We start from the raw sequence: 14,549 nt of genomic DNA, 5'->3' as shown, positions 1-14,549 counted from the left end.
TTCATAGTTCAATGCAATGTGCTTATGATTTGATAAATTACATAATTTTACCACTACCACATCATTATTATAGTTTTAGAAGTTCCTGGGCTTCACGAATTTTATACCATGGAAGCAAGTTTATTACTTACAAAGTCTTGAAACACCTATTTGACAATACACCGAGTAGAACGTTAATTATGTAATACAAACCAAAAGAAAAAAAAAATCTAATCTAGGGATGATGGTTTCCCTAGATCTAATTGACCAATGGGCATGATAGTTTTTGAAGCAACATTGCCCTCTTGAATTTAGTACATCTGCCATCAAATCTTAAGCATTGCTTTAAAGTAGTACACGATAAATTTCTTGTCAGAGATCAAAAGAGGTAGAGCATGCCACCCTCATTACAAGAAGCTTTAGCTCTGATGAACCAAATTATCAATGAGCTTGCTATCCTATGGGATAAAGAATAAAGCGATCACTCACCATATCTATGATGTCCACATTGGAAAAGAATGGACGTTAAGATAATTTCCAGAACTAAAATTGCTCACATGATGATTCTACAAATGAATGAACAGAGCAGGCGTACACTCAGTAAGTGTTAAACGGATTTCTCAGTATTCATTATCTTGAGTCCAATGGAGCATGTTACTGGAGATGATAATATGAACGCAAGCAACGATGACAAGTACATTTAAAATCTTGAAATAACTTTTATATTGCTCCAATGTAAAATATCATTTGATTGAATCGATATTCTACCCACAATTGCATCAACAGAATATGAATTAGTATGACAGTGTCTTCAGTTTCAAACTTTCAAAATGACTATATATAAAGAAATTTGTCTACTGAGGAGCAAGGCTTGAGGTACAAATACCAATTTATCAAATGATTTCAGATGCATTACATGCACAAAATAAGCACCTGAAGAAAAAGAAGAAACTTCAGATCCCCCAATATAAAAAATAATTTCACACTAGAAAAGAGGGATAATTCACAAAAGTACCACCTATTCTGCTTTGGAAGTGTCCTCTTGATTTCTTGAGTGTAAACGTGAACTAAACAATCACAATATCAAAAAATCTCCTTAACGAATTAGCTTTTCTTTCGAGCTTCACTGAAATCATGCTCTATCTCTTCATCTTGGTGTTGTACCAACAGCATGTCAGGAACCTCTTCAATGCTCTCTACAGGCTGAAGGGGAAAAAGAAGACCTTCAAAGACAACTCTAGCGAGCAAATGTTGCCAAAAATGGCAGCTGAAGAGAATCAAAGGAAAAACGCATATAGAATCTTCGACATTACCTGCCACAGTTCTAGAAGATGCAATAGAAGAAAATTAACAATCATGACCAGACAAAAAAGCTTTCCTGCCCAAGTCCCGCATTTGAGGTATCTTTGAGAAAAGGGGAAAATAAGAAAGAAGAAAACAAAAGTTGCGTCAGTAGTCTCAAGCTGTGGCAAAATATATTTATGACAAGTTGGTGCACAAGCATTAGTATTGACCACCAACCATGCTGGTGTATAATGAGCTTAGAAGAGATAATATATCAAGACATGAAAAACAAGATCAAGCAATTCAATTTAACTGGCATTGTGCATCTTTGCCCCAAAAAATGAAGTTGAATCACATTAAATGACATGTTTAGAAATGCTGATAAAAATTATCACTGGAGGTCACCAACTTTAGGGAAAAACATTCAACGTGAACATCAAACAACATAGCATCTGAACCTATTTATTTCCAGATGCTAAAAGGAGAAGAAATTTGATGGCAGGATGAAAAAATAAATGTATATGTAGCTCTAACAGCACCATGCATTTGTTATTTCTAACATATTTGCAATTAACATACCGTGGTAGGTGCTGCAGAAGATTCTTCTCAGAGGATTGCAGTGCATGGTCATACACTATCTCCGTTCTTTTAGCCACATCATGCCAACTATACAGGCTTTTCATCTAAAATTATTTACTGAAAATATATTAAAAAAATTAAACATTTCACAAGAAAAAGTAAGGTTTGTTCATGTGATAGTCTCACATCCATTGTGGAACTAATGACTGACCAATATATAATGACTTAAGTAGTCTACTACTAACAACTTGGGCTTAAGCATTTTTGGGCTACGTGGTTCAAGTCTGAATAAATTGTTGGGTCAGTAGACTGCTTGAGACATGATAGAATGGTATCAGAGCCACTCTCGGGGATACTATCGTGTGGGGCCATGCTGAAACAGACTGTGCATCCCGGTGATATACCCTCGATCTGACGGGTGAAGGTTGAGCACCGAGGACGGTGACAACAACGTAGTAGACTTGCCTCCGAAGTCTCACATGGATGTGTACTGGGAGGGGATACTGGGATCAAGAGGGTCCTGACGAGGACGTCAGGGATTTAAGTGGGGGAGATTGTGATAGTCCCACATCCGTTGTGAAACTAATGAATGACCAATATATAATGACTTAAGTAGTCTACTACTAACAACTTGGGCTTAAGTATTTTTGGGCCACATGGTTCAGGCACAAATAAGTTATTGGGTCAATAGACTGCTTGGGACGTTACAGCTACGTCTCTCAAAGAAACAAAGTTGGTCAGGCAAGTGATTAACCAAGATAAGTAGATTTGAAGACTTACACGGAGGTGCATGACATGCGGATCGATGCTTGGAAGCATGGAAATCGCTTTTCTAATAGCCCACACCATATCACCTGGTGCTGGTTCTGCAAGTACTATCATGTCATCTGGTAAAACCTGCCCAGAGATGAAAAAGGATGCAATAATTCACAACCAAACTCCATTGTTTCTTCAACCAAGATTTGAGCATCACAAATCTGAGAAATCATAGCATCAGGACATAAAAAGATTGAGAAAGGATCACAAACTGCATGCCTCTGGGACACCTCCGACTCTTGTGCTCACAGTTAGTAGTCCACAACTAGCAGCTTCCAGAATGGCTATGCAAAAGGCTTCTGTAAGCGAACTATATTGACAAGCATTCATCAGAAAAATATACCTCCTTTTACTTAAAAAGGCAGATAAAAAAGTGCAGTCAAAGGCTTCTTTGTGCAGGTTCTAGAATATATCCAATAGGAGAATAGTTGCATGAAATGGTATTTCCCCCCCAGCCATGTTAGATACAGCACAAGAACCAGAAAAGCATGTAAAAGCCCATAATTTCTTATCCTACTGAAAAGGAAAAAGCAATGTCAAGACATGTTAAGGAGGCAAGGCTTGGGGCATACCTCCCCTCATATGACTAGACATAACCATGAAAGCAAGTCAAAACTAGTTGAGAAAGGTGGATACTCTCATTAACAATCAGATTAACATTATAGAAGGGCAAATCAGTGGGCTTCGACTGCTACAGTGGTAAGAACATTAATAGGACTGGCCATTTTATTGTTGATCTTGGGGGTCAAATGAAACAGCTGGTGTCAAACACTCTTAAACAACAGAAGACTTACAATTACTCTATGATTATAAGAAAACAACTTTACCTAATTCGCAACAAGGTGAACGGGACACTACCGCAGTTGTCACGCTGTCTTCCTAAGAAAAGGAGGTTCTAAGTTCGAGTCTCAGGCACTGCAATCCCAAGTCATCTGGTGGGTTCTACCTCCCATTTCAAAAAAAAAAAAAAAAGAAAGGCAAAGAAAAACTTGTTCCAAGCAATCAAAGAAAAGACCAGTCAGTGTCCTGTCTCTTTTTTTCAAAATATGCATAAAATATATGGATAGAGGATAGCATAAGGAAACCATAATGTTGGAGGACAGGAAACAGAACCCTTCTCCCAGCCTTCTTACAACTTCTCTACACAAGCACTTCTAAAAAAAAAATTGTAAGTATTCCTCTTATAACAGGCCCGTGCATCTTAACATAACAAGTTTTCAAAATAGAGAAACTAGAAAACCAAAATGATAACAGGCAAGACTAGTTCATTTTTCAGAGTCAACTTTATAATCCATATTCACCAATCAAGTCTTTTAACAGATACCTCTAGCACTATTGCAAGTTTCCAAATTTTTCTCATAGTATTTACCCATGTTGTCTTAGGCCTTCCCTCCTCCATCTAAGCCTTCAGAACAAATTCAAGCACCACTCTTTACCAAAGTCTTCCGATACAAATGTTGCACATGTTCATACCACTTCAATTGATTTTTTATCACTTTGTCCTCATTTAATTAATTCACTTAGATGGCTGGGTTGGGGTAAGCCCCTCCCTTTTCTCAAAAAAAAAAAAAAAGAGAAAAAAAGAAAAAGTAAAAGGAAAAAACCTATGCATTATCATAAATACTCACTTCTTACTATCCTTATAAGTTTTAACAAACATGAACCTAATATTCTTATTTCTCTCACATTCATCGTGTTTGCTTCAACCCCACTGCCCAGCAGTCTAAACCATACATGATGCATGCCTTATTGTCATTATATAAAATTTTCATCAGCGTTTTAAAAATTAGATTGGATTGACCAGTTGAACCATCACCTGGTCAAGTTTCAGTCCGGACAAACTATTTTTGTAAAAAAACAATCTAAACCACCATGTAGACTAGGAATTGGTTCGAACTATTTCAGTTTTGTCTAAGCATTTCAGTTCCACATAAAAGATTCCAACCAAGATCGGGCTTAGGGCTTGGAGCTTAGTCTTTCCTGGTGTAAAGACCTTCGGTGAGGCCCACATTCCTCTTCCTCCATGGAACACATACTCCACCTTTAGTGGCCTCCAATTCTCCAAGTGCGGCACCCCATCTCTCTCTCTCTCTCTCTCTCTCTCTAATCCACCATTAAGGCTGGGCACCAAATGCAAATGTTAAGGAACTCCATATCTGATTTGCTGAGAGAGTTCCTTCCCTTTTTTCTTTTGGTGAATAGAAGAGTCCCTTCTTCACCCTCGTATCACCTTCAAATAACAAAATAAAAGGGAAGAGAGATGATACAATGATAGAGGAAGCCCTTATTTTTGTAGTTGGCAATTATCTCAGCTAAAGGAAGAAACGTTGGGCTATAGGTAAAAGAACTTTGCAAATAGAGAATCTAAAACAAACAAAGAACCATTACATAACATACACGACTATCTAGCCTTCTTTACTCTTTGTTTGGTAGGAATGATGGATTGAAGGATGGATGGATGGAGGAGGAAGGATGGATGAGGGAGAAGATGGATGGAGGAGGAAGGATGGATGGAAAATGAAAGGATGGATAGAAATGATTCCCTCTATTTGGTATAGGAAGAATGAAAGAGAGGATGGATGATATTTATATAACATTTTTACTAAACCATCCTTTGACAAAAATATTAGTATTATCAATTTATAACACTTATTTATACTAAAAAAGTAAACAATATATAAACTTATGATCATTATAATCTACAATTATACAAAAATTATATAAATATTTAATTTAATTTAATAAATTAATTATATAAATAAATAATTAATTTAAATAGTTAATTAATATTATACAAATAGTTAATTAAAAATAATAAATAAAAATAAAAAATAGAAGATAATTCTAATTATTTAATTTTAATTATCAAAATTATGTACTAAAATTAAAATGATGAGTAATAAAATTTAATAGTATATGATTAACAGTATATATAAAAATATATATAAATAATATGAATAAAAAAATGAAGAAATATTATAGTTTTGTCAAAAAATTAATGAGAGATAATTTAGTCAATACAAAAATCCGTTCATCAATGCTCCATCCATCTTTCCTTGCATCCTCCCAATTTGAGAGGTTACAAATTGATGTATCAGGATGGAATGGATAACCCCTCCTTTTTCATCCATCCTCCCTGTAACTTTTTGAACTAAACAGTGGATAGAGGCCATCCATTCTTCCAACCTCATCTATCCATCCTATCATTTCCCCCACCAAACATAGGATTAGTGTTAGCTTTATGGATTCTTATTCACTAAGTATTCCCATTTAGGGCCACTTTTGATGTTATTCCAATTTTCAAGTTTCTACATATCCTTCCCAAGCCCTCATCCATATCAGCTTAGATCTCCCCCTCCTTTTCTTACCATATTCAACATAAGCTAAAGTACCTCTCCTTACTGGAGCCTCCATAAATTTTCTTTGTACATGTCCGTACCATCTGAATCGATTCTCCATTATTTTGTCCTTAATTTGTGCTGATATAGATCCTCTTATATTCATCACTTCTTATTTTATCTTTTCTAGTTTTACCATACATCCATCTTCACATTTTCATTTCTACTATATTCCACTTGTTTTCATACAATTTATTTATTATTCAATACTCTGCCATGCAGCATTGCAAGCCTTAGTTTTAGTCTATAAAACTTCCTTTAAGTCTTTGAGATATGCACCTATCACATAATACTCCAGATGCATCTCTTGACTTCATCCAGCCAACTCTATTTTTATTACATAAATCTTCACCTATCTTCCCATTATTTTATATAATAGAACCTTGACTCCTAATTTTACTTCTTCAATGAAGATTTGTTTAGTAGAATCCTCCCTTAACAATTTTTCAGAATAATATCTCCATCTTTCTTTAACTTTCTCATCTTTCACTAATATCCTATGACCCTCACATTTAATGCATGTAACTTAATCAACATTTGCTCTCCAATTTTAGCTATATTATAAATTTCATTCTTACCTTCTTTTGAACTCAATTTATTGTATAAATTATCATATGCTACATCTTAAGTCCTAGTACTATTTTTGCATTTTAGCCTCCTTATATCTTATAAAATCCTCACCATTTGTTGCCATTGTTTAATGAATCTGTTTCTTCTAATTGCCAATATTCTACCACTAAGTTTTTTTATTTGTGCACCTTTTCTTTCTGACTCTCCTAAAACATCTTTTGCTATCCACTTAATACAATTAACCATTTGGTCCCATAGGTCCCATATTTTATTTGGATTAGTTCATAAGTTTCAAGTTTCCTTTTTTAGTAATTTATCACTGAAAGATGCAACATGTTTCCCTTTAAACTCCACCATCTTATCTTTAGACATGTATTAATTTCTTTTCTTGTCTTTTTGCACTTATCCTATAAGTCTAAGACTATTTAACCTATGTTATGTTGTCAGCCTCTCCTAATGTCACCTTACAATCCTTACATGTTGATCCTTCTCTTTTCTTGATAAAAATATAATCTATTTGTGACAAATTTGGTCCACTCTTAAATGTTCCAAAATGCTCATCTCTTTTCTTAAAATATATGTTTGCTATTATTAGGTCATAGGCTACTGCAAACTCAAGAATTGAATCTTCCATTAAATTTCTATCTCCAAAACCAAATCCACCATGTTCCCAGTCATATCCTATATTGCTCTTCCCTACATGCCCATTTAAGTAACCACCTATAAGTACCCTTTCTCCTTCAGTAATACTTGCACCAATCCATCCACGTCTTCCTAAAATGTATACTTGATCCTTTCCGCTAAGCCTACTTATGGTGCATAAGCATTAACCATATCAACAATCTCCTCATCTACAACTAATTTGATAGCTATTAATCTATTATTTATCCTGTTTATATCTATAGTTTTATCTTTCATTTCCTTATCCGCTACTATTGCTACATCATTTTTATTATTATCTTTACCTACATATAACAATATTCTTTATCCTTGGATTTACTACCTTTCTATTTAGTTTCTTGTAAGCAAGTAACGTTTTTTCCTACATGTCATTATCCACTAGTTCTCTACACTTTCTAGTCAAAATTCCAACATTCCATGTGGCAAATATGACTCTCTTCTTCTATATGGTTACTAATCTGATTGGCCACCATTGTCCTAGATTACTACTAGAAGATTCCATTCCAAAATAACCCTTGCTCAGTTGTTGCTCCATCTGGGTAACATTGTAGCAGATCGCTTGTTGGACATGATCTAGCAAATAATTGCTCATTTGTCACAATAATCAAGTCATGTTGTAGCATGTCATTTATGGACAACGACCTAATCAATCTTTGCCCAATTCTCACCACAATTGGATGAGGTTATGGCACGTTACATAGAACAAGGGATACCCTAACATTCACATGTATCAAATTAGGATCCATTTCATAGTTATCGACATATTTTTACAACCAGCTATCAACCTGACATCAACCCTTTACTTTTCTAATCCAAGCTTGGGACCGGCAATGACATGTGTAATCCCATTCAAGTTTTGCTTTGCTTCTGTTTATTTATTTGGTAGATACACAATATAGCTCTTTTGACTTGTTCAAGCTCATTTTTCCAGGTACCTGCTGATATTATTTTTATATCTCCTCTCAAGTAAAATTTTGATGGCACATGAAATAGAATGAATTAACAAGTGCTTTTCCTGCCAGAGAGACTGGATCCTTTGAACAAGGTCCCATTTTTTTTTAAAAAAAAGAATCGATTACTAATTGAAACAGGAAAGGACATAATAATACCATGAAATATGCATCATTATGATTCTATGTGATCATAAAGGGTGCTAAATTTGTTGGAATGTGCAAAAAATTCTAATTTTGGTAGATATTTTTTTGTACATTTATAATCTGTCTATTTATAATTAATTAATTTTAATCTGTTTATATTTGATAATGTTTATCATGCCATCAGGATGTCATGGTTTTCCCAGTATAATCAACAAGCCAGGTTTCAATGCATTCATTTTCATGTAAGCTGTCAACAAATGCATCATAATCACACAAAAACAAGGAAGTGCCTCTCCACCTATCCACCCAAATTTGAAATATACATATATGTTTTGATCCATCTCACCATTCTTACCACAGCAGATAATAGATAATGAAACCAGTAAGACTGCTAATCTAGTCCATTGATTTAACTAGGCCCAAAAATTTTTAACGGAATTGTAGGCTCATCCTCTATGGCTTCTCTATAATAGCATGTAACCCTGATACATGATTGTATAATTTCCTAAATGTTGATGATATATTCATGTATGACTACAAGCAATATGGGCTTGTGCTAATACATAGTAACATGCCCACTGAATGAAAATATACCACCCATGGTAACACCCCCATTGAATCAATTTACCTGTCTCCCCACAACTAACACTTCTGTTTTTCAATGTCACCAAAATACCTTCCCAATACCTACTCATATATAAATTTCTGTTAAATGTGTAAGAAAAAAGATAACCTCTCCATTATTGTCCTTCCAGACAATAAAAAAAAAAAAAAATCATTCTTGGAGATTGTCATCATTTTTCTTGCAGTTAAGGAGAGATCATATGTAATCCAAGTAAGAGATCATATGTAATCCAAGTAAGTCCAACATAGATAAAAAGAACAGTGAAATAAACTTAGAAGGGTTTTGGGATTGGCTCGATCTCCCTCATGATAAAAGTTTGAAGCTTTGGACAATATTGCACCTTCTCAAATTGCTTGCAATAAAACCAATCCAAAAGTAACTGGAATATGGGGATCTCAGCTAATATATATAGTTTGTTGGGTTGTAGTTCATGCTGACCAGATTTAAATAGTTTCAAGAGAAAATAACCTTTTCTTTTTTATTTTGGCTGATATACTACCATCAGAGCCCCACTTCACTCGATTCCATCCACCTTTCACTCATTTCAATTGTTTTGGGCTGAGACAGGAGAAAACCTTCAAAGGCATATAGCAAGCCTTTGATAGCAGGATCTTATATGGGCTTACATGTTGAACAAGTGTTACAATGTAATATTTTCTTGTTTCATTTATATTTTAACTTTTAAGCTGATGAAATGCTTATATTTTATGAAATTTCCAGATATCGGGAACTGATTGTGAAACAAAATTTTAAAAAAATATTATTCATGAAAAAATGATGAAAATCTGAGGCTCAGCATGTGCACAAGTCTTGTTGCATTTCATAAAATCCAGAAACTGGCACATAATGTAAAATAACTGATATGTTGACACTAGATTCTCAATAGGCATGGGTCGCAAAAACTGACCTGACTTAAACACACTTGATTAACTTAACCTTGTTTAGGTTGGGTTCAGCTTAGCGATTTACAATTTAGGAAGGGTTCAAATCAAATTCTATGACCTAACATTTAAATGGGTCAAATATGGGTCAGAGCTTTCACCTACTCACATCAAGAGGGTAGTATATTATTTGAAATGAATGAGGTTGGGTCAAGTAAGGTCATGACTCATGACCTTTGCGTAATGCTTTTAAGCATGGTTTTGAGTACCAAACTGTACTAGTCTACCCTAGGTTTACTGTACGAGACAAATAAGGAAACAAAACTTGGTACGCCCCCAATATTGAAACTAGGCATCAGACCAGCATAACAGACTAAGTTACTAACACTTGATACACCTATACCAGTCAAGTGTCGGCATGAATACCAGTATTAGTGCTTAAAATGTTGCTTGTAAGAGTAGTTGGTCTCTTTTAATACTAGTTATTTAGTTCACCTCAAAACCGAATCACTTAATCATATGGGTTAACATTGGATTATGTCATGTGGGTCACCATGTGGGCATAAAAGAGTTAAAGAGTCCCAACCCATAATTGGACTGAGTCAAATTGAATCAGGTATTGGTCAAGGTTGCATATGTTATTGTACTAACTTTGTGTTTACCCAAATAAGCACAGCTCATTGCTGCCCATACTAGGGAATTTTGCATTTAGTCTTTAATTTGTTGAGCCTCAGCAATTCTTTTATTGCTTTCCTTGATAACTTAATTCTAAGAAATATATGTTAAGTTACCACCAAGCAATATTTTATAGTGCAAAAAACTGATTATATTGGCTGTTTCCTTGACTTCTAAAATTCATCAATAACTTTTTTACCTCTCTTACTCAAATTTTATAATAGAAGAATTTGAAGACTTAGTTTCAGTTTCAACCAAGTCTATGGAATTTCACTTACAGCAAATTGGCAATGTCCGAAGTTTTCTTTCAAATTTGGAGTTTCGATCAATATAAACAAGAAGAATTTTAAGAAAAATATTTTAAAATCAGAAAAACAAAAAGAAATTATTACAAAACAATTTTAGAGTCTTATGTGCTAGATAGGCTCTTTATTTGTATAATTTCAACAATTTAAGATAAAGTTAGCAAAGCATATCAGCAGAATTAATTAAGGGCACTGAAATTTTGAATTGTGAATATACATATTTTCTAAAACTCAATTCTTTGAAAACTCACTAAATTTAGTCCTTGTGAAGTTTTTAGCCCAATACATTCAAATCTTTTTCTTCAACTTCTAGTAGAATTCACAAATATGTTGAATTTAGACATTTCTTTCTCATATACTTGAGGTTACAAGGCTATTTAATTAAATGCATGTACTTATGGAATGTTCTATTTATTCCTACATATACTGTATTTCATAAGGGGCCATTGCTTGGTGCAAGCAATCGTAAAAGCTTGGGCTGACAAATGCGGTGGCATGGGTTCGAATCCTAAGGCAGTCAGTTTGGGTAACATAAATGCCGAAGGTTAGATTTGTCCCCAATTCGCTCCTCCCAAGACCCAGATAATCAGCAACATAACTGAATAATGACACTTTAGTTGTTCAATATTAATCTTCGTACTATTTGTAATAAGGCCTTTTTCAGAGACCTTGATTCATCAAGGTATGTTTCCTATTTATGCCCTTCTTTAACTCGTGAAAAGAAAGAAAAACCATTGGAAATCTATATCACATAGCCCATTTACTTAAATAAATAAAGAAGTGACTACAATATGAGAGCAAACAGCAAAACAAGATCTTTAGAAAACATTCCTTTAATTTTGTTCAATTTTCACCAAAATCATCAAAACTGGTCACTTATGGCCAAAATCGGCTAAAGCTACCAAAATAAGGAGTCAATTTTGGTTGTCCTCAAAACCAATCAGTTTCAGCCAAAACTTCAAACCTTGTTTGATAGCTTTTAGGTGAAACTATTGTAACATCATTGTAGCCATCCAACTGCCAACATATTTTGGTCTGGACTCAAATCTAAACAATGACAGTAGTATGAAACCAAAGAAAAGTTTCAAGACCTTGTGTGAAAGAAGGTTGAAAGAACCACAATGAAGAAAAGTTTAAAGCTGGATAAATCTCACAAATGCTCTACTGCCACGTACTAATTCAATTCATACTTTATAATAGTAAATCTAATTCTTTGATCCACACAAGGGGAAAAAGGATCTAGCATAAGCTTGTCATCCTACATGTACATAATCATCTTTAAAGGATAAAACAAGAAGAAAATGAAAAAATATTATGTACTTCAAGGCTCCAAGTTTTGGTCACCACCCCATATCTGAATTAGTTTTGGTGGTTTCAGATATTTTGACAGATTTTGGTGAGTTTACATAGTTGCATTTGAAAAAAATGACTGGTAGGATCAAATTAAGCTTCCAGTAAACCAGCAAGCATGTAATATCCTTTTTTCCAATTCATTGTTGATAAATCTGACTTTTAGCAAGTGTGTTCTCAAGATGAAAGTATGATTTTGCTGCGGCCCCTCAGCGCTAGGGCTGCAAATAATACGGATGTGAACAGAAACAAATATCAGAGCTGATTAGATCTGAATATTTATCCACTTTCTAAGCATAAAAAAGCAAAAAAGAGACTAAAAGTAGAGGAAAAGAAAAGAAGAAGAAGAAGAGGGGGTTTAACAAAGAAGAACAAGAAGAGTAAAGACAAGAGTGATTAGTAGGGGGTAAAATCTCCACAAAAGAGTCACTTCATTCAATAAAATCAATAAATCATACATAATTTGTCATTCCCCATAGAAATATCTGTACACACTCAAACAATCCTAAAATGATGTTTCCTAATTATAAAAGTAAATTTGGCAAAATATTTTATTTTTGGCTTTATGTGATTAAACCGAAACTGATTTTCCAATCTTGGGTGAATATTAGTGGGTAAGAAACATGGAAATAAAAGAAACAGGGCCTATGACTGGATATCTGTGCATTTCTCTTTCTTATTTTAGGAAAAAGGTGACCATTCATGTTGGTCAATGAGCCCCTCATAAGAGGCCACTGTATGAGCCAATTAAAATTTACTAGGACTTAGGTTCATATAGATGAGCCCAGTCACATGAAATGACATTTAATATACTAACGTCCTTGCACATACATGAGACACTTAAAAGAAACAATATGAACCATCAAATCTCCATTAAATGGAGGTATCTTGAATTATAACAATGAATATAAATCATGCACATGGATATACTAATGTTAGTGAGTGGTATAAAATAGCTAAACACCAGTCTATTGTTGTTCTTTTACAACTGCTAAGAAAAGACATATATGCTTAAATAGAACTTATGTTGCTCAAACAGAAAAGGAAAATTGCCAAGAAGCTTTGAGGTAGAAGCTTTGTTGGTCTCAAATAAACTGGATACTGATTTAGAATAAGAAACAGATCTTGGTCTAAATAAAAGACAGATGCCACAAAAATATGTACCTGTTTAAAAAAATATGGCCAGATATTAGAACAGATCGCACTTGAGCATGTGGAACAGCCCCCAACATATCAACTCTGTCCTGAAGAGAATACTTTTCCCTCATCTCTTCAAGCCGCACACGTTTTGGTCCATCTCCTCCAACAATAAATCGGACCTTAATAAAGAGAACTGTGAGAAAATAGAAATACATATAATTTATGTTGTGAAACACCATTACCCATGTGATTTAAAAAAAATAAATAAATGAAAAATGAACTGCACCTTGAAACAAGTCAAAATGGAAAAGGAAGTTAGACAGTTGTCATATACCGCAATGGCTAAAAGACAAACCAGAAAAATCAGATAGATTATCTTTGTGGTTTGAAACTTCAAATTGTGGTCTGGATCAGTTTTTGTTAAATTAGTATCAATTTCTCTCTCAATATCATGTTTCCAGTTTTGCAGACTCTGACAGGAAATGTAAAAGGTAGCTAGTACTAAGACTTACATTTGAAAAAAGGCGGCATACTTCTGGAATGACTTCAACAAGAAGGTCTGCTCCCTTCCGGTATACCAATCTACTGATCACAACTATAACAATTTCATCACAGCTCAGCCGATTAGGAGCAGGAGTAAACATGGCAGTATCCACCGCATTAGGTATTACAAAGACTTTCTCTGGTAGTATCCCAGATCTCAGGACAGTGTTTTCCTTGCTTGTATGAGAGACACATATAGCCTGATCTACATCTGCCAGAGTAAACTGCAGCACCTTATTCATGTGTATGCTTCCAACATCAGCAAAACCATATAGTGAATGATCAGTGAATACAACTTTGTATCCCATGGTCCTTGCATGCATTAAGGCCTCATGACAGAGAGTTGAGAAAGCTTGATGCCCATGCACCACAGTAATCCTCTCACGTACAATAATGTTCCGTATAATTGGAAGTGTTAAGTAAAATGTTGGCAACGTATTCTGCATAATGAATGGCCTCCAAGGCACATAATAAACTTTTAAACCACCTGTCATATATCGTATTCCAGACCGCTTTCCATATGCATGTGTCATTACCACCACCTGGGCAGCCCATATATAGATGCCAAATATTAGTTGAAATTACAAAATACAGAAGAGTATATCTGTTTTTTTGAGGTTTGCATC

General features: G+C 34.5%; 1 protein-coding gene across 2 annotated transcripts in view; it reads right to left on the bottom strand.

The window, feature by feature from the left end:
• Positions 1 to 789: 789 nt before the first annotated feature.
• LOC105061487 (phosphatidylinositol N-acetylglucosaminyltransferase subunit A) overlaps positions 790 to 14,549 on the bottom strand; it is a 15,492-nt gene continuing 1,732 nt past the window's right edge. The window contains exons 3-10 of one of the 2 annotated variants that reach the window (XR_834591.2): positions 13,893 to 14,465; positions 13,405 to 13,559; positions 2,878 to 2,968; positions 2,623 to 2,739; positions 1,843 to 1,946; positions 1,293 to 1,383; positions 998 to 1,182; positions 790 to 912 (exon numbers count right to left, since the gene is read on the bottom strand). Coding sequence is in view for 1 of the 2 variants with exons in the window: in XM_010945549.2 (XP_010943851.1) it covers positions 1,084 to 1,182; positions 1,293 to 1,383; positions 1,843 to 1,946; positions 2,623 to 2,739; positions 2,878 to 2,968; positions 13,405 to 13,559; positions 13,893 to 14,465 (1,230 nt within the window). In the remaining variant the exon portion in view is untranslated. Of the gene's footprint in view, positions 1,183 to 1,292; positions 1,384 to 1,842; positions 1,947 to 2,622; positions 2,740 to 2,877; positions 2,969 to 13,404; positions 13,560 to 13,892; positions 14,466 to 14,549 lie in introns of both variants that reach the window. The other variant, XM_010945549.2, reaches the window with a different exon arrangement.

The sequence above is a fragment of the Elaeis guineensis genome, chromosome 15 (assembly GCF_000442705.2).
Source record: "Elaeis guineensis isolate ETL-2024a chromosome 15, EG11, whole genome shotgun sequence".
Lineage (NCBI taxonomy): Eukaryota > Viridiplantae > Streptophyta > Magnoliopsida > Arecales > Arecaceae > Elaeis > Elaeis guineensis.
The sequence above is the reverse complement of the archived record's forward strand: the minus strand, read 5'-3'. Positions and strand labels throughout refer to the sequence as shown.